At 45.3% G+C, this 27,878-nt stretch overlaps 1 protein-coding gene across 1 annotated transcript in view; it reads left to right on the top strand.

Moving 5' to 3' along the window:
* The window catches only part of LOC147707026 (uncharacterized), a 686,292-nt gene that overhangs the window by 408,935 nt on the left and 249,479 nt on the right, over positions 1 to 27,878 (top strand). The window contains exons 11-12 of the mRNA XM_086925617.1: positions 15,646 to 15,843; positions 25,348 to 25,557. Coding sequence (XP_086781743.1) covers positions 15,646 to 15,843; positions 25,348 to 25,557 — 408 coding nt within the window. The remainder of the gene's footprint in view (positions 1 to 15,645; positions 15,844 to 25,347; positions 25,558 to 27,878) is intronic.

Genomic DNA, 27,878 nt, shown 5'->3' with positions numbered 1-27,878 from the left:
CCAACCTGCAAGATCCTGCATACAGGTTTTAAAGTTGTCAGCAGCTATGGTGGGAGCTTGGGACAGGGAGATAAGCAGTTGGGCATCGTCGGCGTAGGAGACTAATTCTATGCCGTACGATTGAACCACCTCTGCCAGCGGGGCCATATAAAGGTTGAACAGGGTGGGACTCAGGGCAGAGCCCTGAGGTACCCCCTGTTCTAAGGCTATGCTGTCTGAGAGGTGAGTGCCTCTCTGAACCTGAAAGCAGCGATCGGTGAGGAACGCTTTCAACCAACCCAGTGCCGCCTTGGTGACCCCGGCTTTGTTTAGACACTGTAGCAGGATGGAATGTGCTACAGTGTCAAACGCGGCACTGAGGTCCAGCATAATAGGTGCCATGGTATGACCCTCGTCAGCTCCTGCCCGTAAAGTTTCGGTCACTCTCAAGAGAGCTGTCTCGGTGGAGTAGCCCGACCTAAAACCCGATTGCGAGCTATGGAGAGCATTGTTGGATTCAAGATGTGCCATAAGTTGATTGTTGGCTATTTTTTCCGCCACTTTTGCTAGATAAGGTAGCAGAGAGTTGGGTCGCAAATTTTCCAAGGTGTCCTGGCTCACATTGGGTTTCTTTTTTATAGGGAGTACAATAGCTTTCTTACACTCAACAGGAAGACAGGCCGAAGCAAAGGAAACTTGGAGCACATGTCTAAAGTAAGGCTCCAAAACTGTTAGACTTGCTCCTAGTACCTTAGGAGGAGCAGGATCCCAGGGGGGAACCCGATTTAATACTTTTGCAGATGTTGGTTAGTATTACAGGAGGAGGGACTGAGAAGCATCGTAGGCATGACTCTGTGAGAGTGACACCTTCATTCTCTACAAAGTCATGACCCGATGGCAGGTTACCAGAGAAATTGGCATAGATGTCAGTTATCTTACCAGCAAAGTATTTGGCAATTTTGTTGCACGTTTCCACCGAATCACTGTGGGACGTGTTATCATTGGTTACCACAGAGATTTGGTTGAAGATCTTAAAAAGCTCTTTCGAAGAATTCTCTGCTTCCCCAATGCGATTTTTGTAATGTAATGCTTTGGTGGCACGAATCTTTTTGTTATAATCCTTTTGCGCTTTTTTATATTGAGTTTTAACTGTCGGGCAAAAGTTGGTACGCCATTCTCGTTCAAGTTTTTTGCAAGCAGATTTAGCTATCTGGAGTTCCGGGGTGAACCACGGGGTGGATTTCCTCACCTTCTTGGTGTTTACTAAATTTCGGATAGGGGCGGTGCTATCTAGGGCAGTTAAAATACAGTTCTGTAATTGGTTATAAGCAGTTTCACCGACTGATTCTCCTGGAGGTCCTACAGTTTCAAGTTTTTGGATAAAGGTGTCTAGGGAAAAGTTTTTCCATTTCCGACATCGGTAGCGATGTTCGCTATCTTTTTTAAGCTCAGTCTCATATACCCGGATCTGCAACGGAATTAAAAAGTGATCAGACCATGGTATCGGTAGCGGAGGAAGAGCTTCCACTCCGGTCCAGTACAGGGTCCCACAAGTGTCCTAGTCTATGTGAGGGGTCCTGATTTTTGAGATCTAACTGAAGGGAATGTAGTTCAGACCTGATGTCCGAAGCATCTTTGTCAAGGGAATCATCAAAATGAACATTCATGTCTCCAAGCACTATGAATCTGGTTTTTCTCATGGCAAGGTGAGCTGTAGCTTCCACTAGGCTAGCCGTGAAATCATACAGCCTACCTGGGGGTCTATATACAAGGATGCCTGAAAGGGAGTGTTGAGGCCCAATTAAACTGGTGAAAGAGGCTGCTTCACAATGATCGATCGTCAGGGGAGATATGGAGCATTCCATCGGCACTTTGGTTGCGATTGCAATCCCTCCACCCCTGCCATCCTTCCTGTCCAGTCTGGAGAGGGAATAGCCAGGTGGCATGGCCTCTATAATGTCAGGGTCTGAGTGTTCTCCTAACCAGGTCTCAGTCAAAAACAGGATGTCGAGTGCATCATCCTCAAGTAGGTGATAAATTTGAATGCAATGTTTACTGAGGGATCTGCAGTTTATCAGTGCAGCCTTTATCTGCCCTTTAGAGGGCGCTTTAGTTGGAGCGGCCTCAGGAATAAAAGGACACACTGAGCAGCTGTGCAGCGATACTGCCTCCATGGTATGTTTATATGGTAGGGTGATAGTAGGACAGAGATCCAACAGTTCCTGTCTACCATACCGTACATCGGGGGGCTTTGGTCGACCAGGATTTATGGCCCCGCGCCCCATCCGGCCGCGGACGGGCGCAGACGGGCTTGCCTTTGGCTCGACTTCGGAACGCTTCCAGCGTGCCCGCTGCACGCGTCCGCTGCGCGGTCGCTGGCCAACGCACATTTATATAAGGATAGGGGCAACTAGAGCGCTGACCTGGCAGCCCTGAGCCCGGAAGTGCTAGGCTCCTCCTCACCCTCCGCATCAAATGCCCAGAAATGGATGCGGCGGACAGGGGCGGGAGTAGGCGGAATGCGTAGTCACCGAAGCTTTTAGAATCAGCCCAGAGGTGAGATGCAGTCAGAAATTGTTTACAGAAATTATTACACACAAAATTTTAAGATTTAGCCTAGAATCGCTAAAGTTAAAAACACGCTATACAATCAGCGCTTACTGTGTGATAGTAGTTGAGCACAGCGCAAGCAGATAGAGCCAGCCTCTGCCACCGGCTAGACTCTTCTCCACCTCAGTTTGGACTCAGCCATATACGAATCAGTCTTGACTACACTCCAGTGGTAACAGTCCAGCCCGAACTGCCAGGCTCGGTCTTCCCTGAACTGGAATACAAGCAATCCAGGACTGGGTTTACCCATATTAGGGTTATCTCTGGGGCCAGAGTGTTGTTTGCCAATTGTGGATTTTCCTACGGATTCTGAACTTTCTCAGATTTCCTTCCTTCAATGTGATATAAAAGCTGAATATGTCATATTCGATATCATCAGAGATACAGACCAGTCACTGGACAGGAAATGGATTGGATATAGTGAATTATCTGATGATTGGGAATTACTTCTATCCAATCATGGTCAATCTCTGCAATTAACTTTTGTGGACAAAGATTACACCATATGATTACTCCAAGAGCAGCTATATACCCATTCCTGGATTCAGAGTGGAGCTAAAGTGGTTCCAACTATTTGTGGGTGGTGCTTCCGCCTGATTGGTGTCAAGCACCAACCTTTCTGAACAAACCACTATCCAAGGTCTGCTAAAAGTAAACAATGGCAAGTTTGACAGATTCCTCAGATGACTTTGATTTACTAAGACCTAAAACACTTCACATCATTGATTATCCCTTAATTTTGATCTCCTTTGCAGTACCTTTCCAGTCACATTACGGGAGAATGAGGTTGCTTGTTCCATTTAAAGGGAGAAAATAGGATCGGCATTTGGATGGAACCACCACTTACATATAATAAGAGTATTTTTCTGTTAGGCTTCTTTGTCTGCATTAGAGATGACAAATGGGTTATTTATCGTGTTGTAGAAGAATCATCATACAGGTGATAGGTGACTGATGTAGTGCTACAGATGTAAGGGGTCTGCAAAGTGGTCAGCTAGGTGCCTTGAGGTAGAAAGTCCAGCTTTAAACTGAGTGTGGTGAGATAAAGTAAAAGTGTCACACAGTAGGTATTTCAGAAACTCTAGTAAACACCACATATGTAAACTACATACTCACGTTCGTGAGATGGACAACAGCCATGAAGTTTCAACTTACATTTATATCACAGCTCTACAGTTGATCGATTAAATAGCATATTCTAACCAGCCAAAGACCAAAATTATGTAATTTTCTGAAATCAACAAACACATACCTTTGCTGATGGCCGGCGTGCAGCAGAAGTCTGGGAAATGATCCCAATAATCTGTGCTTTGGTTTTATATAAGGAATGTGGGAAATTGTGCTAATGTGAATTGCAGCTCTCGGGTAGAGGCAATATACTTTTATAGGGCGTGACGTCCCTGTTAAATTGAAGTGCCGGTCCGGACTGTGAACCATGTTGCCCTGGCAATTTTCTCTGACCAGTCCTTGGGGAAGCACTGCCTGGCTCCAGGAGGCTGGAAAGGCTTGCTTACCGCTTTTGTTACTGGGAGCTGATATTGGAGCACTGCTGCAAAACCAGCCCCCTCCTCTGAATAACCGACCCCCACCCTTCAAGCTTCCTGAGGAAACGCCCAATGTCCGGTAGGGCCAGTCCAGCCCTGTAGAAGTGGGTCTCTTGTAGGCAGCAAAACGTGGTCCATTTGAATTGTTGTTCATGGTAGTCGTAATTTGGAAATTTTCTAGATAAGAATCCTCAACTTCACTACAAATATATGCAGAAGGATATTCCAAGGGTATTCCAATTTTAGAAACTAAGGCAGCACTGGGGCACGATAAGGTCAACTCACATTCTAAATGTTAAAGCCTTACCATTTGGAAAATCTAGAGACCCCGAATGGCAAACAAAATCTCATTGGACAATTTGTGTTAATCCAGAGGCAAGAAAGTAATCTCTCTCCGGTGACTGTATTTAAAATCAAAATTCTGAGTTTAAGGCAAGGAATCAGTGAGGTGCTCCTGACAGGTCGTTCTCTTCTTTATGCTACATGGCTGACATCCTGAGAAAGCACATGTCTGAAGGCTCAATAAAGGGAAAAATATTTGTGCTGGGACAGATTACCCAATGCAATCCATGGGCCCGATTCACAGAATGAATTTAAGACTAAATCCTAAACTTACTACTATTTGGTATTCACAGAATGCACTTACTACTTTTGGGATTCACAAAGTGAACTTACTACTTTTGGGATTCACAGAATGAACTTACTACTTTCGGTATTCACAGAATAGATTTAAGACTACTAACTTTACGTCCGCACTCGGGCCGTAAATTCCGACCTGGAGGCGGAGTTTCCGGCTTGGGGGCGGCGCTTACAGCCCGGAGGTGGAGCTTGCGGTTTGGAGGCGGAACTTCCGGGCCGGAGGCGGAGATTTCAGCCATAGCTAAATACCCACCTCCGAGCCAGAAGCTCTGCCTCCAATTTACGGAGTGTGGACGTAAAGTTAGTAGTCTTAAATCTATTCTGTGAATACCAAAAGTAGGAAGTTCATTCTGTGAATCCCGAAAGTAGTAAGTCCACTTTGTGAATCCCGAAAGTAGTAAGTGCATTCTGTGAATACCAAATAGTAGTACGTTTAGGATTTAGTCTTAAGTTCATACTGTGAATCTGGCCCCATATGTCTACAGCACGTCCCTATGTTTGAATAGGAGTGTGGGGATTCATCTATCAATGGACCACCCCATTCACATAGTGTTCAACACATTTCTCAATGCAATCAAAGAGCATTGAGCCTTAAAAAAGGACAGTTCCATCAAAGAAAAGGCACCTCCTTCTCCAAGGGAGGGCTTTGTCCTGCAGCAGATTGTTGATGCTTATTCAACAGACTTTCGGGCCTGGGTACAGACAATAAAGCATCTAGAACAGTGATTACAAATGATCTAATTTCATAGAAAAAGCCTTAAAATAAAAATTGGAGTTTTAGCAAAACCAGACGGTTTTTGTTCCTTGACTCTATTTTAATTTATTTTATTTGCTTGTTGGATGCGTTCCTTCCTTGTGTTTGTTCTAATCTACTCCCACCCAGGCCTGGATCCCCTCAAGGCCTTACTATGTCGAGGTCTCCTACCTGAAAGTATGGTGTTCTGAATCTGCTGTTCATGACCTCACCCATCCTCAAGGTGCCTCTCATGAAAAGCCTCTCTGTCCAGCATAGCACCACCGTTCTACTTTAAGGCACATGCCTTATTTGAAACACCTCATTATTCCATTCGCCCAGCATCTTTCCATTATATCACATACTCTCTTCCAAGCAGAGACCTATCTTACATCACCTCTTTTTCTTAAGTGTCACTCGTCTTTAAACCAAATGTCTATTAAATACCCAATTCCTGCAGCGCCTCTCTTGTTTAAAGCGCCACCCTTTTAATTTCTTCAGTGAAATGTCTCTTTCACTTAAATTACCTTCCTTCCTTAAACCTTCTGTCTTCCCCTAAATTACCTCTCTCACTTCAGAAAAACGCTTCTGTCCTTTTAAGCGCCTCGGTCCTTGCCATGCGCGCGCAGTTTGCATACACAGAATGCCTCTGGGCTACACTGGCCCTACGAGTTTGTACTGAATGGAGTATCGAGCATCAAGAGGCCCACTTTGGACACTGCCTGTGAGTAAAAAGAGTCCTGTAGCTTTAATAACTCGGGAAATAATCCAGGCCAGCCCAGCACCTCCCTCCTCAGTGGCTTCTATCAAACCCTAATCTGGGCCACACTCGAGTGACCTGCCAAGGAGGCACATGCAGAGGGGTTAAGCTGCTAGTGCCTTGAAGACCATTGTTTGTTCTGCAGCCCATCTCCAAAGCCCACTGGCCCCCAGACCAAGCAAACGCAGGAACGGCCTCTGAACAGACTGGTGTGTTCATATGTAAATTGATAAAGCCCTGTACCCTGGAACATGAAAGCAGGCACAAACACGACCCCTGTGCATGGAAGTGGTACGCCCCTCCCTGTTGCTCCTCCAAAGTGCACCCCCAGACTTTTGCCTAGTGCCCACCCTCCTGAACATCAACATAGCTTTATTTGCCTGCTCCAATGCTACTGCGTGGAGAGGGTAGCCAAGGGGCCTTCGTAATGCCCATCTGTAGCTACTCAAACCATAAAAGACATCACATGACCCGGGTCATAGATATCCTCACAGGGAGTGGGGAGGAGAGGGGTGTGGAGACCTGGAGACAATTAAGAAGGGGCACCTGTACCATTTTATCAATGCAGAGAGGGCACTGTGTCTCGTGATTAAGTGTTACCTGTGGAACCTGCGCACCGAAGTTCTCATCTCAACTATCAAGCTACGAAACCGTGTGACAGGGAAGCCCCCAAGAGAGTAAACCATTTGCAGCCCCTACTCGTCTGCGCAGGGCTACTACGGAAACTACGTGACCTACAGCGCAGAGGCGCCCGCCTTCTACTCTCTAGAAAGTGTGAGGGGTGTGTGCGCAGTTCCTGGCAAGGCCACGGGGTGTGAGGATGCCGGGCACGCTCGAGAGAGAGCCACAGTCAAATTGGAGCATAGTTGCCAAAGTTTCAGATTGCCATGTGTGACATTTTTATAATTTCTGTGTAATTATGAGTGACATTTCAACGACTATGAGTGACACTTTCTTGCAAGCAAAATGAAGACGATCGAAACAAACATCAGAAATTACATCCATTTGAGCGGCAAGAAAATCTAAGAAGATCTTAAAACACCAGAAATGGCACAAAGCTGCAAAGTACCAGAAAAGAAAGAGCACTCAGTCATAGCACAATATAGCCTCTCATTGTATAGTAGATGGTTATGTGCTGTGTGTATCCCTCCCTTCCGCAGAGGACAACGGGCCATTTCTAAGCCCCACCATCCTTTGAAGATGCACACCTACAGGGCATAGAAACTGCACCACAATAAACATGGCGCAGCGCAGGCTAAGTAGAAACGCCTTCATACAAAATCCCTGATGAGGTATCAAAGTGCTTTTCGAGGAGTAGCACGTTACTCCAGAACCCAAACAGGATTGGTAGTGAATTTGTATAGGGATATATGAAATTAGTTTGAGCGGTGGAGATGTGAATTTTATAGTGCGTGGCACCATCACTGCATACACCAACAATTTTGGCCACAACAACCTGTGCTTTCCCTGAGGCAATAGTCTACTGCTGAAAGAGAGTGAAGCAGCTATTTGCATAAAGAAGTCCAATGTCACTTGACTAGATGTGGCGGCACATGAGCTGTGGCACCCTTAATTATTAAATCACATTATTGCAATATAACAGCCACATGTTGTCCAATGTGATGATAACAAAAAAAGAAGGGAAAACAGTGACAAAATGCCAACCCACACATTTAATTACAGAGAAAAGTTAATTGTGTTACTGGTTGTCAGTAACCTTTCATAGTGGTGCAACAGAGATCAACTAACCTACAAAAACGAGCAATATGATTAGAATATTTAATAGACATAGAGGTTTTATCATCTTATGCGTAGTAAAAGCGCATAACATTTCAGTGACTGTTTAGGTGTCTCTATTTACCGACCCTTGTTTTCCTGTCACGCTGGACTCAAGTGAAGTCTGTGCAAGGGAAAGTTTTCCTCCTGGATGTATGCTTGCATCCTATGAGTAAAGGAAGTTAGGCAATTTCCAGCCCAGGAACTTGCTTCCACAACGGAGAACGCCCTGACCAACCTGCGGAAGAGGCAATACTAATCTGCATAACAGCCATATTAATGACCTGTTGAGAAACAAGAGCGGGCCTCAGGGTTTTCTGGCCTACATAATGCAAATTAGCTTTTTAGCGGCAGAGCGATCAGCTAGCTGCTTTAAGGGTCGGTGTCTGGACTGGAGCCTCATTTTCTGTTAACCGTGTAAAAAAGAAATGAGACTTCATTCCAGACACCGGAGTGGGTAGACTAGAGTGTCGTAGAGTGGAGTAGTGCAGAGTAGAGTGCAGTGGTGTTGAGTGCAGTGGCATGGAATGGGGCAGAGTACAGTAGAGTGAGATAGAGGTCAGAGGCATAGAATAGAGTGGTGAACAGAGCAGTGGTGTAGAGTGCTGTCGCACCGAGAGGACTGCAGTGGCATAGAGTGCAGTTTTTTAGAGTGTAGCGGCATAGATTTCAGTAGCATAGAGTAGAGTGGTGCAGAGAAGAGTGGCGTAGAGTGCAGCAGCATTGAGGGCAGTGCATAGAGTTGAGTGGTGATGAGTAGATTGGCAGGCATAGAGTTCAGTAGTGTAAAGCAGAGTGGTGTTGAGTACAGTGGTGTAGAGTGCAGTGGTAAAGAGTAAAGTGCAGTGGTGTAGAGTGCAGTAGGTGTAGAGTAGATTGGTGCAGAGAAGAGCAAAGTGGCATAGAGTGCAGTGGAGTAAAGTACTTGGTAGAGTGTAGGAGAGAAAAGAAGCAACATGGAAGGGGAACTGATGGCAGGGAATAAAAGCTACATAGATGGTGATATTGGAGACGGACTGAAAACACAAGCGCCTGAGCACAAATACAAAAGTAGCCCCATAAACGTAAGCAGTGGATGGACACAAATACTTGGACTGTGCTCCAGGGGAGGGCCAAACTCAAGAAGAAGACATAATGCCTGCATGATGTGGCACACGTGTGCAAAGGAAATGAGAACGACGCTCAGGCTAACAAATGGTAAGCTATTGGGCGGGGGGCGTAAGCCTACTGTGTGAAACAATATGTCGCGCACAGACAGTGCATGTCCTTTCTAGGTAAAGCTTAAAAATAGCTCTCTCAGTGCAGGTACAAACTCTTCTCTTGCAGACCAGACCGCCTGATTCCATCTCTGACTCTGAGAGTATGTGATTCAACTTATCTCTAGTAAAATGCCTGACGAGTTCCTGGGATCACTGTTTCCCTTTCATTGAGGGTGTAAATTTGGAGTGTGCCTCTTTGTTTGTGGCACATATTCAATGTGGCTACCAGTTTCCTTTTTCTGCTGCACCCACATCTATAATATGACAATGGTGAAAAGCAGTGGCATAACAAAGGTCCCTGCAGCCCCAGTGGTTTGGCAGGACCCCGAGCTCCGCGGAGGCCCCTCCAGCACTGGCAGGCCCGTGGCCTGAGAGCTTCCAACTTGATCAGGAGTGTGGGGCCTCCCTGTATGTACTTTGCAGGGGGGCCCCTTCAAGTTTCGTTACGCCACTGGATCGCGCTAAAAGGTTAATATGTGGATTGGATTAACACTCCGCTGCACTATCTCACAGTGACACTGTCTCTGTCACTTACTTGTGAGGCTTGCAGCAGCACTTAACAGGCCAGCTGCTGCCCGCAGATTCCTCTGGTCATGCTACAACAGTCACTTCTCCTCAGGTGAGTCTCCTCCAGTACTGACCTGCGGGGCTGGAGAGGCCCTGCAGGCATGGGGCATCAGATTCCAAACTTTCTTTCACAGGCCTGCGGCGGCGGCGACAACTGCGCGCCATCTACTTATGAAAAGCCTTAGAGGCCCAGCTGGGCCGGGTGTGCGCATGCGCACCAACTGTTTAATAAATGAAGAGGCCGTGTCGTGCCCGTACCACTTAATTCATGAGTGAGGGGGCCCCTGGAGCGCGGGGCCCTCCCGCACTGCAGGGGCTGCGGGGGCCTGTGTTATGCCCCTGAACGAGGCGCACTGCTATCGCGTGTCAGGAGCGCCTGAGGCTGTTTCATGCTCTTTGCTGCTGCTTCGTAATCTTGGTCAGGTGAAAAGGGACAACTCTGAGGCGGCACTTCTCTTTTTGTGCGCTTCTCTTTTGGGCAGTTCTCCTCGATCTCAGGTGAGGGGAGTGTGATGCCTAGAGTCAGGCGAAACATTGTAACATCAATGAGGCAGAGCTGACTGAGCTGGTGCTGCTTTTGAATCAGGTGCGCTGCCATTGTGTGACAGGAGCTGGCTGTTTTGTGCTCCATGCTGCTGCTTCGTGTTCCTGGTCACTCGTATTTTTGGGGGCTTTTTGCAGTTCTTTGGGCAGTTCTCCTCCATGTCAGGTGAGGGGAGTGCACTGCTTCAAAGTAACATGTCAGCTCAGTGACTTGCTTCCACTGTGTTCTTCCTCAAGACTATATCCAAGTCGCTTTTAGGCAAAAATAACCCTGTGCCATTAAGGGCATCTGAGATGTTTATGAGCCCCTCACTGAGCCCAACTTCTGGATTTAGGCTCCTCTATTCTGACGACTCTGGAGCAGCATTTGCCTCTTTAGGCAATTTCTTTCTTGCAGGCGACTCTGTTTTGAATTCTCCTCAGTATTAGGTGACAGGAGTGCTGTATTAATAAAAGCAAACAAAGCTCGGTGCCCTTGGTATATCCTCTGCTTCAGACAGAACAGACCGGGTCAGATGCCATGCAGTGTTCCAAACCCTTGGTAGCTGCTTCAAGACCTACTTCTACTGACGGTCTACCCATCAAAGGCGAAAATATTTGACAGTAAAGACAGCTCTACTGGAGTAAGAAGACTACAAAGATATGGCCTGACTCTCTCCAGGGACTATTCTTCGCTTTCTTTCAACAGTACCTATTACTGAAGGTCCCACCTTTATTCTTTATTTATTTAGCCAAGATAAGGCTGAAATCAATCATACACACCCCTGAGGAAAATATAGGCTGTTTTGTTTCCTTTAGAAGGAGGTTTCTTTTTGTGTCTTTTATACTTATTGGATGCAGTCTTAACCTTTTTTGGCACAGTGACTAACATTCTCTCCTTCGTTAGCACCACAAATATCCACATTTATCGTTTACTGCATTGAAGGCCCCAGATAAGAGAATCACTTACCTATTAGAGGATCTAAAACAGGAATGACTGGGAATGCCTCCTGGTAAAGTGACTGGTAAATCCGCTAAAACAGCCCCTCTATTCTGAAGCTCTAAACCAGGGCTGCTCCGCCTCAAAAGTTTGGAATATCACTCCCTCAACTCAAAAATCATTTATCACTGTGATGGCAACTGCACCAGACTCTATTACAGAGTGGATAATCCAGGATATTTCTGCTTTAGGACGAAGCTTAAAGGGAAAGGAGACGTCCATATCTGCTCTTACGGCTAAGACTAAATCCGTACGCACATCACATTGGTCCCTTCAAAGGCGGGAAAAACGTACGACCATGCACACTTATTGTTTGCTGTCTGCGACACGAGCAGGCTTACCTATTAATCAGTGCGGTTCGTTCCCATGGTCCATTTACATTTGAGGCTCATGAGATTCGAGTGGCAGCAGACTTTTCAAAATAAACAAATGAACGCTCAAAAGCCTTTCTCTCTTTTCAACTCTGCTTTTGTCACCTAGACATGAAATATGGCCTCTTTGAACCAGCAAGTCTGCGGATTACTAAGGATGGCTTTGCCAAAGAATTCTTTAATCAAAAAGATCTCCGATAAATCTTATATAATCTTACTACTCAAAATATGGATTGTGCTGAGTCTATACCTGAGCTTCAAACTCCACTTCCTTCAATCAACTCTAAGACATCTTCTGGTGGAACTCAACGCAACCCAGGTTGGTCCCAAAAGTGGGGGAAGAGAACCAGACCGACATGCACGCTCCCTGGGAGATCGAGCACACGTCCTTCAAGCAGTAGATGCTCTCATGCAGGAAAGAGACAGGGAATAATCAAGCTCTCCTCTAAAGACCCATCATCATCTGAAAAGGGTATTTCCTGAATTTTGACTCACTATTTACCTGATTAATATTGAAGAGCAGATGTAAGGGAACTACCTTATGGTCTACCAAAGCCACGATGGGATGAGTACCTGAAAATATACTTATGCTGTTATGCATTACTTGCTATATAATGTCTTTATTTTACTATATCACCTTCCCGAACCCTCCCCTCCCTCTTCTGTCTCCTAACATGCACATATGATAGTTTAACTATTCTCATATTATTCTGCAAAATTGTACTTGAAAACAATGTGTTATAATTATTGGGTCTTTTGGCAGCGGACCCTGAAGGTGGGCATCCAGACCCAGTATTACTATTGGTGCAAAGTATTTAGTGACTAGCAAGTCAGTGCATCTTTAAACATCCCTTGCTGTCTTGTTGTGTATATTGTCTGCAAAATCTTACTTGGTTATATTCTTCATATTGCAAAATGTTATCTGACATCAATTAGGTATGTGCTTATATACTTGAATACCTGCTCAAATGTTATACATTATATGTTTCATGATGTTCTTTTTGATTTCCTTTTGCAAACTCTCTCTCCTCTCTCCTTCTAATAAGTATTTATGATAATATTTGACTATTTTAATATTTAACTGTCATAATATTTACCTATATTAATATTTAATTGGTATTAATGTCATATAAAACCTGCATAATTGTTCTCCATATGAGATACATTTTAAACGTCATAGACTCATTGGCAAATCCACCCTCCGCCTGAGCACACTCCCCGACGAGTCCACAGACCTGATGGAACACCGTCACTTCAAGATACTGGCCAGCCCCACCACCACCACCTTCCAAGGAACACTCATCTACCGACCCCCTGGAGCCCACAGACCTTTTGCCGACTCCATCTCGGACATCATCTCCCCGCAGCCCATCGCATCCACCAACTACACCCTGCTGGGAGACCTCAACTTCCACTGGACCCCAGCACCACATCCCTCCTAGACAACCTCCCCAACATTGGACTCCGTCAGATCATGACACGCACTCAGCAGGACGCACCCTCGACCCCCTCTTCACAAAAGGAAACTCCATCACCTTCAGCCCCACCACCGAACTCCCATGGACCGACCATCGATGCATCCACTTTACCTTCAGAACACCTACCATCCACAGATATCAGCACCTGCTCCCACAAAGTAATTGGACCAGAATCACTGACGACCAGCTAACCTCATCACTCAGCAATCCCTACCGTTTCGAAAAACGACAACCCCAATGTCGCAGCCCAAACCCTGCACAGATGAATCACCGACATTACCAATACCTTAGCCCCCCTCAAGAAAAACAACAACATCCATGCCAAGAAAGCTAGATGGTTTACCACCAAACTTCGAGAGTTCAGATGCATCTCCCACCGCCTAGAAAAGGACTGGAGGAAACCCAAATCCACAGAAGCCCACAACAACTTCAGAGCCGCCACCAAAGTCCACCACCAACTCATCAGAAAAACGAGGAAAAAAGCGATCGAAGACAGAATCTCCACCCACGCACACAACAGCAAATAACTCTTCAACATCATCAAGGAGTTCACCCAACCTTCCAGCGAGTCCACCGACATTAGACCCTCACAAGACCTCTGCGACAAACTGAGAACCTTTTCGCCACAAAATCAAGAGCATCTACGACAACTTCGATGAGGACAACCAACACACTGAACCCTCACCAAACACCCCGACACCGACTGATCGACAACTGGACAGCCCTCACCACCGAAGGCATACTGAAGACTATGAACTCAATCTACTCCAGGGCCCCCACGGACCCCTGCCCCACCACATTTTCAACAGAGCCACCAACACTATCGCACCCATGCTCGGCTACACCATCAACCGCTCCCTGGCAACCGCATCGTTCCCTGATGACTGAAAACACGCTGAGATCAACCCCCTCCTCATGAAATCCTCGGCAGACTCCACCGACCTCAAAAACTACAGACCCATCTCCCTGCTCCCCTTCTCAGCAAAAGTCATCAAGAAAGCCATCAACAGCCAACTCGCAACATTCATCGAGGAGCACAATATCCTCGACTCCTCCCAATCCGGCTTCAGAAAAAAACACAGCACGGAAACTGCCCTCCCTGTCGCAACAGATGACCTCCGCACCCTACTGGACAAAAAAAAAACAGCAGCCCTCATCCTCCTCGACCACTCAGCGGCGTTCGACACAGTCTCTCACCGCACCCTAATACACAGACTCCACGATGCAGGGATTCAAAACAAGGCCCTCAACTGGATCCACTCCTTCCTCTCTGGAAGAATGCAGCGGGTCAGACTCCCCCCTTTCCTCTCACACCCTTCATCAACCACCTGAGGAGTCCTCCAGGGCTCTTTAACGTCTACATGGCTCCGCTCGCCCCATCATTAGAACCTACGGACTAAACATTATGTTATACGCAGATGACACCCAACTCATCCTCTTCCTATCCAACGAACCCAACATTGCCAGACACAATTTTCGAGAAGGGTTTATAGTGCGCAACACTATTTATTTTTATCTTTTCTGCCTCAAATCTGTGGCTCTAGGGAACAAGGGAAAAACGGCCACTGGCGTCCCCATGGTTTCTCTGTAAACAGAGAATACAAGCAAAATGATACAGTCCCCGAGCACAATCACACAAAATTATGAAGAAAAGAATCAAAATATCCGTTTTTCAAGATATTCGACAGTCTTTTTTATTTCTTTTTCTTGTTTTATCTTCTTCTTCAAGGTTTCATCATTCCATAGTTCATCAAGAATACATTGTACAGCAAGCGTAGCCAAAGAAACCAAAGCCAACACGTGTTTCGTCACGGGAACAGTCTCCCAATGACTTCCTCAGGGCATTAAATTCGATTTTCTCACAATTGTCCCAATTTCATCCAATGTGTTATCACTCTTCCCAGGGTAATTTTAAAATACTCATACAGGCTCCATAGGTCAATATTCACAGTAGTTAAATAGGTAGGTTATCAATGTATCGGGAGAGTGCTCCCATCGTCTCTGTTTCAACGCGTCTGGTAATTTTAATTATGAAAATCGGAAATATAACCTGTTAAAGCCAGTGGACATCACTTTATCAGCAGAAAAAAGAAAACAATCTGCAGCCTTCTCTTAATTCTCAGTAAGTCCTACACCACTGACACAAAACAATTCTTAAATCTGCACCTGCATGTAAGGGGAAAACCAGACTCTCCAGCTTGACTTAGGAGTAGGTGCCAATATTTAATGGCTTTTTGTACTACATTTCATTTTTACATCTAGGTCATCATTTGCGGTAATATCGACCTTTCACTTGTTTATGTATCACACAAAGCGAATAACACCAAATTACATTTGAGATAAACTCTTGAACCATGACATCAAATGGAATGATTTGAAGTATAATTGAACATATTTTTCTTTGCAGCAAATGTGACAATAACAGGCAACTCAACTATGTCAGAAAAAGACACTTTGAGCCTCGTGTGCAGTACTGATGCACCAACTTATGAAAGCATGACATGGCAAGTGGTAAGGAAGGCTGGAGGCTCGCCTAACCTTCAAGCATACTACAAAAACAACAATACAGTTCTTTATATGCCAAATGTGCTTCAGTATTGGGAAGGTGAGTAGAAACAGTTACAATTATGTTCTGCATTTTCTTGCAATAAAAGCCTAAGCTAAGCTTCAAAACCTTGCTTGTAATAAACAAAAATACTTGGAACAACCTTTGATGTCACTTGATTGGCTTACAATTTGGAAATTATTTGACTATGCTTGCGAGGTTTGCTAGAAGGAATGAACCAGAAGTTCGAAAGTATCTTGTACCGAAAGCATTTCCTTTAGAAATGAAGTAAATGAGAAGGGTTCTTTTTGTCATGAAAATTATGGTTAATGCTTTAGAGCAAAAAAAAGTCATGTTTTCTATGCGTTCTCAGATATCTTCCTCGTCAATTTTAGTAGGACATTTTGACATCCATGGTGAAACACACTTCAAACACCAGCAGCAGTGAGTTAACTTTCCAGTAATCAATTGTAGACTCACCAGAGAGTTTTAAATAACACTAACATTTTGTTTTTAAGACAAATTGAAGCCTTCCTGAACAGCAATTTGATGGACCAGGAGCTGTTGAAGAGAACTCTGCAGTAAATGATATTTGTGAGGTTAATGCAAGCTTGAAAAAGCATGTTATGTGAGGGGAGGTGTGAATTTGTAGTATTTGGAGACATAATTTTTTAGGGCCCTAGGCCTGTCTGGAGGCCAACTTCCCAATTCCTAATGGTCTACAACTAAGCGTGCATGGTACTGCAGAAATCCCTTGCCTTGATTTTTATGTTTAACTTTCCTATACTGTTACTGTATATGTTGCTGAAATAGACCCATGGAATTGAAAGTTAATTTGTGGACGGCAGCTCGTATTGTGCCATCCACTAGTGCAAAAAAGGAAAACATGGGTTTAATCCTACCATTGTAGCCAGGTTGCTGCAGTTTGACCCCACAGCCTGACCCGTCAAAATAACCCTTTTGAGAAGGTAACCCCTTCCATTTAAATATTAATAAGCACCCTACCATGTAGCACCCAAGGTAGGATGCATTGTATTTAAACGTGGGACATACATACATTTCATATTACCTTGTCACTAAAGTTAGAAGTCCTCAAAAGCTGTTTTCACTCTGGGAAGCCCTGGCTGTCCTATGAGGAATGTAAAGTATAGATTACAATTTTTGTTATTCTGTTATCGGGTTTGGGACCAGCTAGAAAATCATTTAACCACTGTTGCTTGTCTTCCCCTTGCAGGAAGAACAGTTATGAGTGTGCTCAGGAACTTCATTAAAAAAGCTGCCTCTTCAGCAGTAAATGACATCTGGAGAATGGCAGTCCTTGTTCCCCAGGTCGCCAGTTGGCTCAGAGTCTAGCAAGAGGGAAGTATCCCAGAACCAGTTTTATGTGACAGAAATGGAGGGGATTGCTCAATCCTCTGAGCAGACACAAAGGTTCTGCACAAGGGAGAAAAGGTCTCCCCATCTTGGATTTTAGAAAACAGGTGAACTGTGGGCAAACAGGAACTGTTGGAAAATTAGGTAGGATTGCCACAAAAAACGTTTACTCCCATTACATAAAGAGGAACCAGGTGCCCCTTGCCCCCTCTCACTAGCTAGGTCGCACCATAAATGCGGCACCTAAAGGCACCATCCTCACAATACTTTCTGAGCTGTGAAACAGAAAGAGGACTGCACCTGCTGTTTGAGACCTGTGTAGGGACTTGAAGGGCTGGACCTAATCTCGTTTCCAGCTTTACATTTGGTAGTAGAGGATTACATTGACTACACATCCAATCGAGTATAGGGAAGTACAGAAAAAAGCATATAATAGTTGTGGAGGAACTATGTGTATGTAGGTGCTACATCAGGCCGTACCTTTGCTACTTACACACTGCAACAAGAGTATGGTCAGATACCTTGCTTAATTCACAATGCGTACTGTCCATTTTTTTCCGTATTTCAGCCACATTATTTTACCAATCTCATATTGTTCACCCTATCTTCTTTCGCCAGATTGGCCACTCTATTCAAACTTTTCTTCATTTTAGTTTTCTTGTAAAATAATATGCAACCATGCTAAATTGATTCTCTTGTTCTCACTCTAGACAGAGGTTGATAAAAACAGAACATCACCTGTACTCTACTCCTTTCATTTATAAATACCAGGTTTACCCCCAGGTTGGAGCTTCTTCTCAGCAACAAATGCATTTCATTGGGTCCTCTGTGGGAAGGTATCTAAACTTGTGCAACTAGTTGGGGGATACAGCCTACACTCTTGTCCAACTGGAGGATTCTAAGCACTGAAAAAAGAAATGAAGGGCCTGATTTGTATTTTGAAAGAGAGGGTACTCCACAGGAGTACCCACTCTGGCAAAGTTCTGCCCTCCTCATTTAGATTTGGGCAGGACTTCAGTATGTAGACGGTGGAAACTACTGCATCTCCATTGTACAAATACATTTCTGAATGTTACAAAAGTAAGGGCCATCTGAGGTTTGGTCGTGTGTCCGCCCACCCTATTCAGAGTTGGCTAACACAAGGCCAGTTTTAACTGTCCATCAATGCCAGATATAGGAGGTTGATATGCAGTCCTTGCACTGGAACAATTGCCACAGCTGAGGCAATGCATTGTCCCTGTTCTGGGTTGTGCCACACATCAAAGGAGATGAGTCAGTTCTGCTGGATACACAGATGGGCGAAGCTTAAGGCCTACGTCCAAGGGACCAGGACTGGAGTGGCACCGCGTGGCAGGGTAGAACCCACAGTTGCAGAGTCCAGGGGCTGGTTACAAGAGACTAGCCAGTGGACTTACTCTGGTGGGCCTGGGTACAGGTTGCAGGTCCAGTCCTTCTCACCCAGGCAGAAGGACAGCAGGGAAGGCAGTTCTTCAGGGCAGCAGTCCAGCAGAGTGGTAGTTCTTGAAGCAGCACAGCAATCCTCCTTCCTGGAAGTGTCTTCCACAGGTCCTGATGTATACTGAAGAGCTGGTGTCTGAGGTCCAGTACTTGTAACTGGTGCCTGCTTTGAAGTGAGAGAAGCTGCTTGGGTATTTCCGTTGAAGTACATATATTTCCTGCCTCCCCTGACTCCAGACTATGTTATGTAGATATGCAATCCTTTGTGTGAAGTTAGGGAACATCCTACTCAGGTGTCAATAGTGCTGTGCCTGCCTCCCCCTTTCCTTCCTGGCATTGATAGCCCATCCAGGCTCACTTAATCGTGTGACCCAGAGTCAAGTTGCAAGCAATAAATGGCTAAGGCAAGAAAATGCCAACTTTTTCAAAGTGTCATTTTCAAAGAGGGTTTTTCACTACAATTCTAGGGGCACCGATCAAAAACTGTTTACCTGTTCTCATTTGGAAGTTATCCTTATTACATGTGATAAGAAAACTCCAATGTTATCCTATGAGAGAGCCAGGGCTTGCAGAAGTGAAAAATACATTGAAGAGTTGTTCACTACCAGGACGTGCCCAACTATTTAAATACATGGCACCCTGCCCGTGGGCAGGTTAGAGCCTACTCTAGGGGTGACATATGTGTAATAAGAAGGAAGGTTTGGGCCTGATTAGATGTTTAGTTTGCCAGGATGAATTTTCAGTTTCAAAATGCACACACAGACTGCAATGGCATACCTGAAACACCTTTAAAAGGCTACTCGAGTGGGTCGCACTGTTGTAAGCTACAACAAGGCCCACACTAAGGGGCACATTAGGATGAGGGCGGAGGCACCACGCAGTACTGGTTATAGCAGAAAATGCCATTTTCCGCATGCCAGCAGCGGTCTTCATGCCTGCCATATTAGAATTGGCAAACATAGCCCATTTCCCGTCTGCCGCGGTGCACTGTGTACCGCCAAAAAAAAATGTGCCCGCCACCACGGCGGTGGGAGCCAGTAGGGACCCACTACTGTGCGGAATAACATCCCAATTGCCGTACAAATCAGGATGCCCCAAACAGCCAGTCATTCCGCAGCAGAGAGACTGTCCAACCATAGACGGTGGACACACAACAGCGGAGCGTGAAACCAGACTCCTGGTCTCCTCCACCCGGTCCCAACCGCTATGGATCCAGCTCTACACGTTTTCCCGGTGCTGTACCTGATACACTACCAGCAAGTTATGCACTGTCGCGGACAACGCAGCAGGTCCGCAATCACACAACTCCATACATAGCCACAACAAACAGACAACTCATGCGCTGATAAACGGTTCCTGTCCACACCAGACACCCTGGTGGGGACTGGGACACATTCACAAGTGTACACACACTTATTTATTTATTTATTTATATCATTTATAGAGCGTGCTGTTACCAACCGGTGTCCTGGTGCTGTAGTGATAGCTCCCGTCGGTTTCAAGCCTCCTGCCTAGTGATTAAAGAACCATGTTTTAAGATTTTTCCGAAAGGTCATCAGGTCCAAGCTTTGTCTCAGCACCAAAGGTAAGGCATTCCAGGCGTTGGCTGCCCCTCTAACGAAGCTTCTGCCCCCCCCCAGCATGCCTTCCTAATAAGTCTTAATCAGATCCATACTAGACGACCTAAGCTGTCTGCCCCGTTTGTACCATTGGAAATGCTGCTGAAGAAACAGTGGGCCCAAACCATGGACTGCCTTAAAAACTATGCACATTGATTTAAACATAATCCGTTTACGCACTGGAAGCCAGTGTAGCTTCCTCAGCTCCCGAGAAACGGATGAGAACTTGGATAGACCCGTAATAAGACGGGTTGCTGCATTTTGCAGATCCTGCAGTTTGTTAAGCAGCCCCTGTTGGGCCTCCAGGAACAGACTGTTGCAATAGTCAAGGCAGGAGAGCACAAATGCCGTCACCACTGTTTTCTTGCAACCATCCAGTAGGAAGGGAAGGATTTTCCTAATGATTTTCAAAACCCAGTGGATGGAAGAAGTCAACACATTTACTTGGGGTTTGAAGGAGAGATGGTTATCGATTAGAACTCCCAGGTTCTTAACCTTCGTTACAGGAATAGGGGGGGTTCCCATCTCTTCTGGCCACCACTTGTCCTACCTGTCAGTAAATCACCCCTCTGCATCCAGGTCACCCATCAACCGCGATATCAATGGAATGTCCTGGTCAAGTCACTGCAGCAGCGAAGAAGCAGGAAAACATGTGCACAATGTATAAGGCAGGGCCAGCGCCAGGCATGGGCAGTCCACAAAGATCATAGGGCCACACCTCCACCCTCCACACACTAGGCCCCCGACACCCACTAAGGGACATGCCATGTGCACCCTCTGTGCTCCCCCATGCACAATAACTAGCCAGGTGAACCAACACCCAGCACCACACACCAAACAACTAGGGAGACAGTCTCCACAGGTGGGGCTGCTCAGGTACACAGAGCACATATGCTCAGGGCCAGGGCAACCCTCACACCACACCCACACTACACTAATGTCAAGCAAACTGAGTCCAATCACAAAATGAACACACCCAATGAATATGATAAATCACTCAGCTGGACACACTGCCTGTCAAGTCACACAGACACACCCTACACTGACACACAGCCACATACATAGACCAGATGTCAGCAGCAATGGAGGAAAAGAAATGAACAAAGCTAAAGTGAGGTGGACACTAATGTAAAGCCAAGGAGCAAGCCACAAAGCATGTGTACATCAAATGCAAGAGAAGGAACATATAACAGCACCCTTAGCCCATCAAATCACACATGGCTGGCACAGTGAGTAAAATTAAACCACAGTCACCTGTGTGCAACAACCCAGGGAGACAGCAAGGCAACCCATGCATAGACACAGGGATGATAGGAAGTCTCTGAAGTCAAACAGTGATCAGCCGCACATCAGTATCTAATAACCTGACATGTGTGTGTCATCAGCACAACACACAGGGCACTTTTTCACACTCCATGACTGTCAAACACAAGTTGGCTTCACACACAACCCCTCCCCACCCACCTCACACCTGCAACACTCAACACCAGTGTCAAACACACAGAATGGTGCACATAATGTACTGTGAATACACTGACAAACAATCACACCCCTGGGGGGCATCCACAAACATCACACACTCTGGAATGCCTGAACCAATGCTGGCACAAAACAACTGCCAAACATAAAACTCACAAACAACATACACAGAAGTACAACAAGGCCAGACCTGTGCAGAAAAACTGGAAAGGCAATGGGAGCCCAGACAAAACAGGAGTACACAACATCATCACTCAGGAACAATGCACAGACACCATAACCCAACACAGACAAGAAGTGCATCATCTCCAAACAATCATGGACACAAACTGGGAGCAATGGGCCAATAAGAAAACACAGAAAGACATACCACACCACACCACCCATCAAGTCTACTTGGTCTAATAGTGTACCACATGTTTGCCTATGTACAATCCTGACAAGTGACAGGTTAAATATAAAGTAGAAAACACCAAGGTGCACTCCAAACAAGCCCAGGTACAAGAATAGCCCTAAGTGCATGTGACAGACGCACAAGTAATGCACACTACACTTGCAACACACATCTGAATGTATCACAAAGCACAAACAAATCACACACAATGACATGCAAATAGAACATCACACACAGAGCATCTATCAGCTGTAAGAGAGAACACATGCCAAACACTGCACACATCCACATCACTCTTTGTGAATTTGGGCATTTTCTGTGGTGTCATGGTGTGTGTTGTGCAAATGTTGGAAGTGCAGTTGTGAGGGGTGTGGGGGTGGTGTGGGGCTGTGTATGTGTGTTGTTGTGATGTGAGCAGATTTTCCTATTCTTTGTTCTCTGTGGTTGGGCCCTTCAGTTGTGGAGTAGTGGAAAGGATTATGGTCAGGGAAGGGGCTGGTTTTATACTCAGCTATGTGGGTGTATCCAAATGGGGTATTGCTGTCAGGTGTGTTGTGTCGGTTCTCCTTGGATTTGTATATTTGAAGTTGCCATGGGGTGTGTCATCGGGGTGTGTTAGGTGTTTTTGGGGCAGTGCTAGTTTGATATATGCACTTGGAGGCCTTGTAGTATGTTTTTTTCCCCATCGCCATATTTGTCACAGAGCATCCACAGCGGTGGCTGTGCAACAGCCCTTCCACCTACTCTCCCATTCATCACTGTTAGCGATCGCAGCGTCCAAAACAGCAGGACCGTTTCGATGTCACATCGGGGAAATCCTAATTTTACCTGCAGTCACTCCGCTGGCCTGGATGCAGTTTAGTGGGATTCCGCCGCAAATATGACCGCCGCCGACAGATTTTCAACAGCTCCGCCCGCTACCGGCAGTCTTTTGTGGCCTCGTTCTGCCACGGTCTGATTTTTTGGCGGTTGATCCCAATCAGACTGCCGGATTTGCCGCGGTACGGCGGGAGGGTTGATTTCCGCTACCATGGCGGTCAGGGTGGTTTTCTAATCCGCCATACTAATAGACCCCTAAGTCTCAATTTTCAGGTACACTTTTCAACTTGGCACTTTTTCTAAAGGTATCTTTTGTACTTGTTTTGCACTTAAATGATAATGTGCTTATAAATTATAATGCACATAGTTTATTTCCAAGTAAGCATATTAACATGCTGCTTATACACTCTGACAAGTCATGGGACATTAAACGTGATGCCCTTGCATTTGGTTGTCCAGTTGGAGACAGCTCTTAGGCTCTAGATCAACATTCGCATTAGCTCTGCACCTTTGACCCAGTGCAATTGCAACAGTGCTTTGATTATATAAGCTCCCTCTGAGCCACACGCAGATGAGTATCACTTCTTCTGAGATTATACTGGAACACTATGTACTGTGACCGAGATGCAGCCCTGTTTACTCTAATCTTTATCCTGCAAAGGACTGGTCCTCAACAACCCCCACCGCAACCACATCACAGAACCCCTTCGATAAATCCCAATCAAGAAGAGAATCACCTTCAAGCTCCTCACACATGCCTACAAAGCTCTCCTTGATTTGGGACCAGTATACCTGAACCACTGCCTCTCATTCCACGTACCCGCCATACAATTTCGCACTGCTTTACTTGCCCTGGCCACCGTTCCATGAACTTACAAGACCAGAACCGGAGTAGGATCCTTCTCCTAGCTTGCCACCAAGACCTGGAATACCCTGCCCCTCCACCTCAGGCAATCCGCTTTGCTGATCCAGTTCAGGGAGGATATCAAGGGCTGGTTCTTCGACTAAACCTCCAAGCCCAGAAGGATCAGCAGCCCCCCCCCTCCCCCCACCCAGTGCCCTGAGACCCTCCCGGGTGAGTAGCCACACTATACAAATTCCTGATTGATTGATTGATTTAATGATTGATTAATGGAAAGGATGATAGCCAAGCTAGGAATTAGGCCATCATTCTCTGATTTTTACGGACTTTGTCTCCACACTCTGACGATTATGCTGTCCAGATACACAGTTGTACTTAATTTGTTGGAACTGTCTAGGTTCACTAGTAGCATTACATTTACAGACCCTGGGCACGTGTAGTATAATTTTACTGTGACCTACAGATTAATAGTTCATCTCTTGATTGGGGGTGCAGTGCTGCAGCTGCACATGTTGGTGGAAACTTAGATAATGACATTGGACATTGCCAGAACTGTACCAGTATATTAATGGCTTTGATTCTGCAGGTATAAACCACTCATTTTGACAGAGAACTCACCAAGTTGCTGCTGTTGAACAAATGTCTAAACACAGTTAATTTACCCTTTCATGGAACCTAAAATCCAGCCGGTGTACATTTTCTCATCCCTATTTTTATATAAATCCCTATTTTTATGTAATAAAGATACCAAGGAACACGCCTTAGAGGGCCAGATGTATCAAGATACACTTTTGCGATTCTCAAATAGCGCTATTTGAGAATTGCAAAATGGTATGAATGTAGAAATTCGCAATTTTTTAGCGATTTCTTAAAATTCCTTAATTGCGATTAGCTAATTGCTAATCGCAATTAAGGAATAATTTCCCATTCATTTCTATGGGCCAGGAGGCCATAGGAATGAATGTGAAATTATTCTCAATTTGCGATTCGCAATTTGCAAACTGCAAATTGAGAATAATTTCAAGGGTGCAAGGGTGTCCAAAGGACACCCTGTTGCACCCCTGAAATAAGCATGGGTGCACATGGGGTGCACATACATGCCCTAAGGGCATGTATGTGCATCACATGGCACTTTGAAAAATGCAAAAATGGGCATTTTTAAATAAATTTGCAAATTACCACAAACTTGAAGTTGGTGGTAATTTGCGATTCCTTAGGGACAATTAGCAATTTATTTTTGCATCATACATTGCATTTAAGGAATCGCAAAGTTTGCGATTCCTTACATGCAATCGCAAAATAAGGAATCGCAAATTTGTGATTCCTTTTTTTGGATGAAATTTGCTACATTCATACCATTTTGCTCATATGAGTTCGCAAACGCCAACATTTGGCGTTTGTGAACCCATTTGAGCTTCATACATCTGGCCCTAAATGTCTTGTCAATATATAACAAGGTCTTTTCAATATATAGCAATATATCTGCAAATGAAATTGATTTTTAAGTTTGACGCCTCTGAACCATATAACACCTGAATCCATTCTTTTTTTTGTTTCAGGCACATACACCTGCACAGTGTCTCAAAGAATATCAAGTAGCAGCAACAGCACTGTCGTTAAGATTTTGCCGCTGCCTTCAAAATCACAACTCACAACAAATATTGTGGATGGAATATACACCTGCCCATCAACCGTGCCCCTACAATGTTGTACAACAGACTCAAACAAATACAGTTTTCAATTTAAAGTCCAAGGCTCATCAACAGCAAGTAAGTGCAGCATATTTGTATGCAGTACAAACAACCGCACTTTTTTTAGAATATACTTGGGTTCAGTGCTTATCTTTTTGATTTTAACTTTTTGGAGGGAAGACATGTTTTGCTGTACATCATTGATAAACATCAACAATGCGCTGCTGAAAATGCTGTTACAATTTCTAATTAAACTATACCCTTCTGTAATGTAGCTATCATAGCCTGCCAACATGTTTATCGTATTTTAATAATGATAGATACGCAATGTCTTGAAATTCTCAATTTACCCACTCATCTGCAACGCCCTGTTTATATGCCATTTTGTTTGACGTCTTACTTAAGGGCTATTTAATTAAAACTGGCAAATATTACATATTTGAAGTTTTTACATAATGTGTTTGCATACATCAAATTAGCAGCCTGTGAGAAAAGACAGATGTTAAGGCTTTAGGACCACATGTATATAGCTATTTTTCTTTCGCAGCCAGGAAGGTTTGCAGAATCGGCCAGTTTGCAAACGCAAAAAAGCTTTTCCCATGTAATAAACCCTGTTTTGCGATTCAATAACCTGTTACTGAATCGCAGCATCGGTTTGCGATTCCTTATTTGAAAGGGGCGTGTTTAGGGCTTCCCTGCCAAATATCGAATTGCAGCGGTATGTATGAATGTTCTGTGACCAAGAATACAGTCACAAAATATTCGCATTTCGCAACTTCAAGTTAGTGGCAACCCATTTACCAATAGGAAGGGGTCCCCAAAGGACCCCTTCCCCTTTGGGAATTGTGACAAAAAGTTTTTTAAGAGCAGGCAGAAAACTTTTCATTCTTTTCTTTTAAACACAACCCATTTTCCTTTAAAGGAAAACAGGCTGGTTTTTAACAAAATGAGTTCTTTATTGAAGAACAATCACGGACATAGTTGTCTGCTGGCCCTAGCAGGCCACCATGCCCGTGATTGCAGCGAATCCTAGGGTGTCGCACATTACGATGTACCTCATTAATGTTAATGTGTTAGGTCGATTTGTAACCCTAAAGGAATCGCTAAATGAAACTCTGAGTTTTATATGAAATTAAGGGGGTTTTGTTGAGCGCGACTGCTGCCCTTAGGCGTCCAAGCGCTAATAGAAAGGAAACTGCCTTGAGGAGAGTAGCTGGAGGTTAGTTAGTTGCAGAAAAGGAGTGTTTTAAGCTCCTTGCGAAAGGATAACAGATTGGGGTTCGATCTAAGTTGTAGGAGGAGGGAGTTCCACAGCTTGGCGGCGCTGAGCGTGAAGGACCTTCCTCCTGCTCTTGACCTCTTGATCCGGGGGGCTACCACTAGGAATGCGTGAGTGGATCGGAGTTGTTTGCTGGGGCAGTAGGGGGAGAGCAGGGAGTGGTTGATTTTGGGGCCGGTTCTCCAGAAGGCTTGGTGGGATATGCACATGGCTTTACATTTTATTCTCTTCCTGACAGGAAGCCAGTGTAGGGTCCTCAGCCCAGGTACCACTGATACTCCGCGTGGAATCTACAGCAGCGTGAGTGCAGCGCAGTTCTGGGTCCGCTGGAGTTTTTGCAGCACGTACTCCGGTGCCCCTAAGTAAAGGGCATTGTTGAAATCAAGTCGGGACTGGATTAGGCCTTGTATGACAATTTGCTTGGCTTCAAAGGGCAGGAGTGGCAGAATTTTTTTCAGCATCCTGATGATCCCGAAACAGGTTGCAGATGTTTTTGTGGCTTGGGTGTTGAGGGTTGGGGATTTGTCCAGCCAGACCCCTAAACTTTTGATATTGTCTTTCGGAATTGGGGGAGTGCCCAAGCTGATGGGCCATAGGTGGTCGATGGTGGACAGAGCTGGAGGGCCAAGCAACATGAGCTCGGTTTTATCGCCGTTAAGTTTAAGAGAAGATGCCGTCATCCATCTCCTGACCTCTTCCATTTAGGTCGTTAGGTTGATTTGTGCCGGCTCACTGTTCTTCTGTGCGAGGGAGACCACTAGCTGAGTGTCATCCGCATATGTGATGATCTTAATGCCATATGGACGGATGATCTCAGCCAGCGGCCTCATGTACACGTTGAACAGCGTGGGGCTAAGTGAAGAGCCTTGCGGTACCCCACAGTCCAACGGTTTACTTTCGGAGATAGCATCTCCTTCAAAGACTTGAAAAGTCCTTTCACTCAGGAAGGATCTTAGCCAGGCCAGAGCGTCTCCCGACACTCCTAGATCGAGAAGTCGACACAGCAAGGTTTTATGGCATACTGTGTCGAAAGCTGCGCTTAGATCGAGGAGGATGACTGCCACTGATTCCCTCGATCCAGGATCCGCTTGGTTTCTTCTGTCACGGCCAGCAAAGCTGT

This window comes from Lissotriton vulgaris, chromosome 6 (genome assembly GCF_964263255.1).
Source record: "Lissotriton vulgaris chromosome 6, aLisVul1.2, whole genome shotgun sequence".
NCBI lineage: Eukaryota > Metazoa > Chordata > Amphibia > Caudata > Salamandridae > Lissotriton > Lissotriton vulgaris.
The sequence above is the reverse complement of the archived record's forward strand: the minus strand, read 5'-3'. Positions and strand labels throughout refer to the sequence as shown.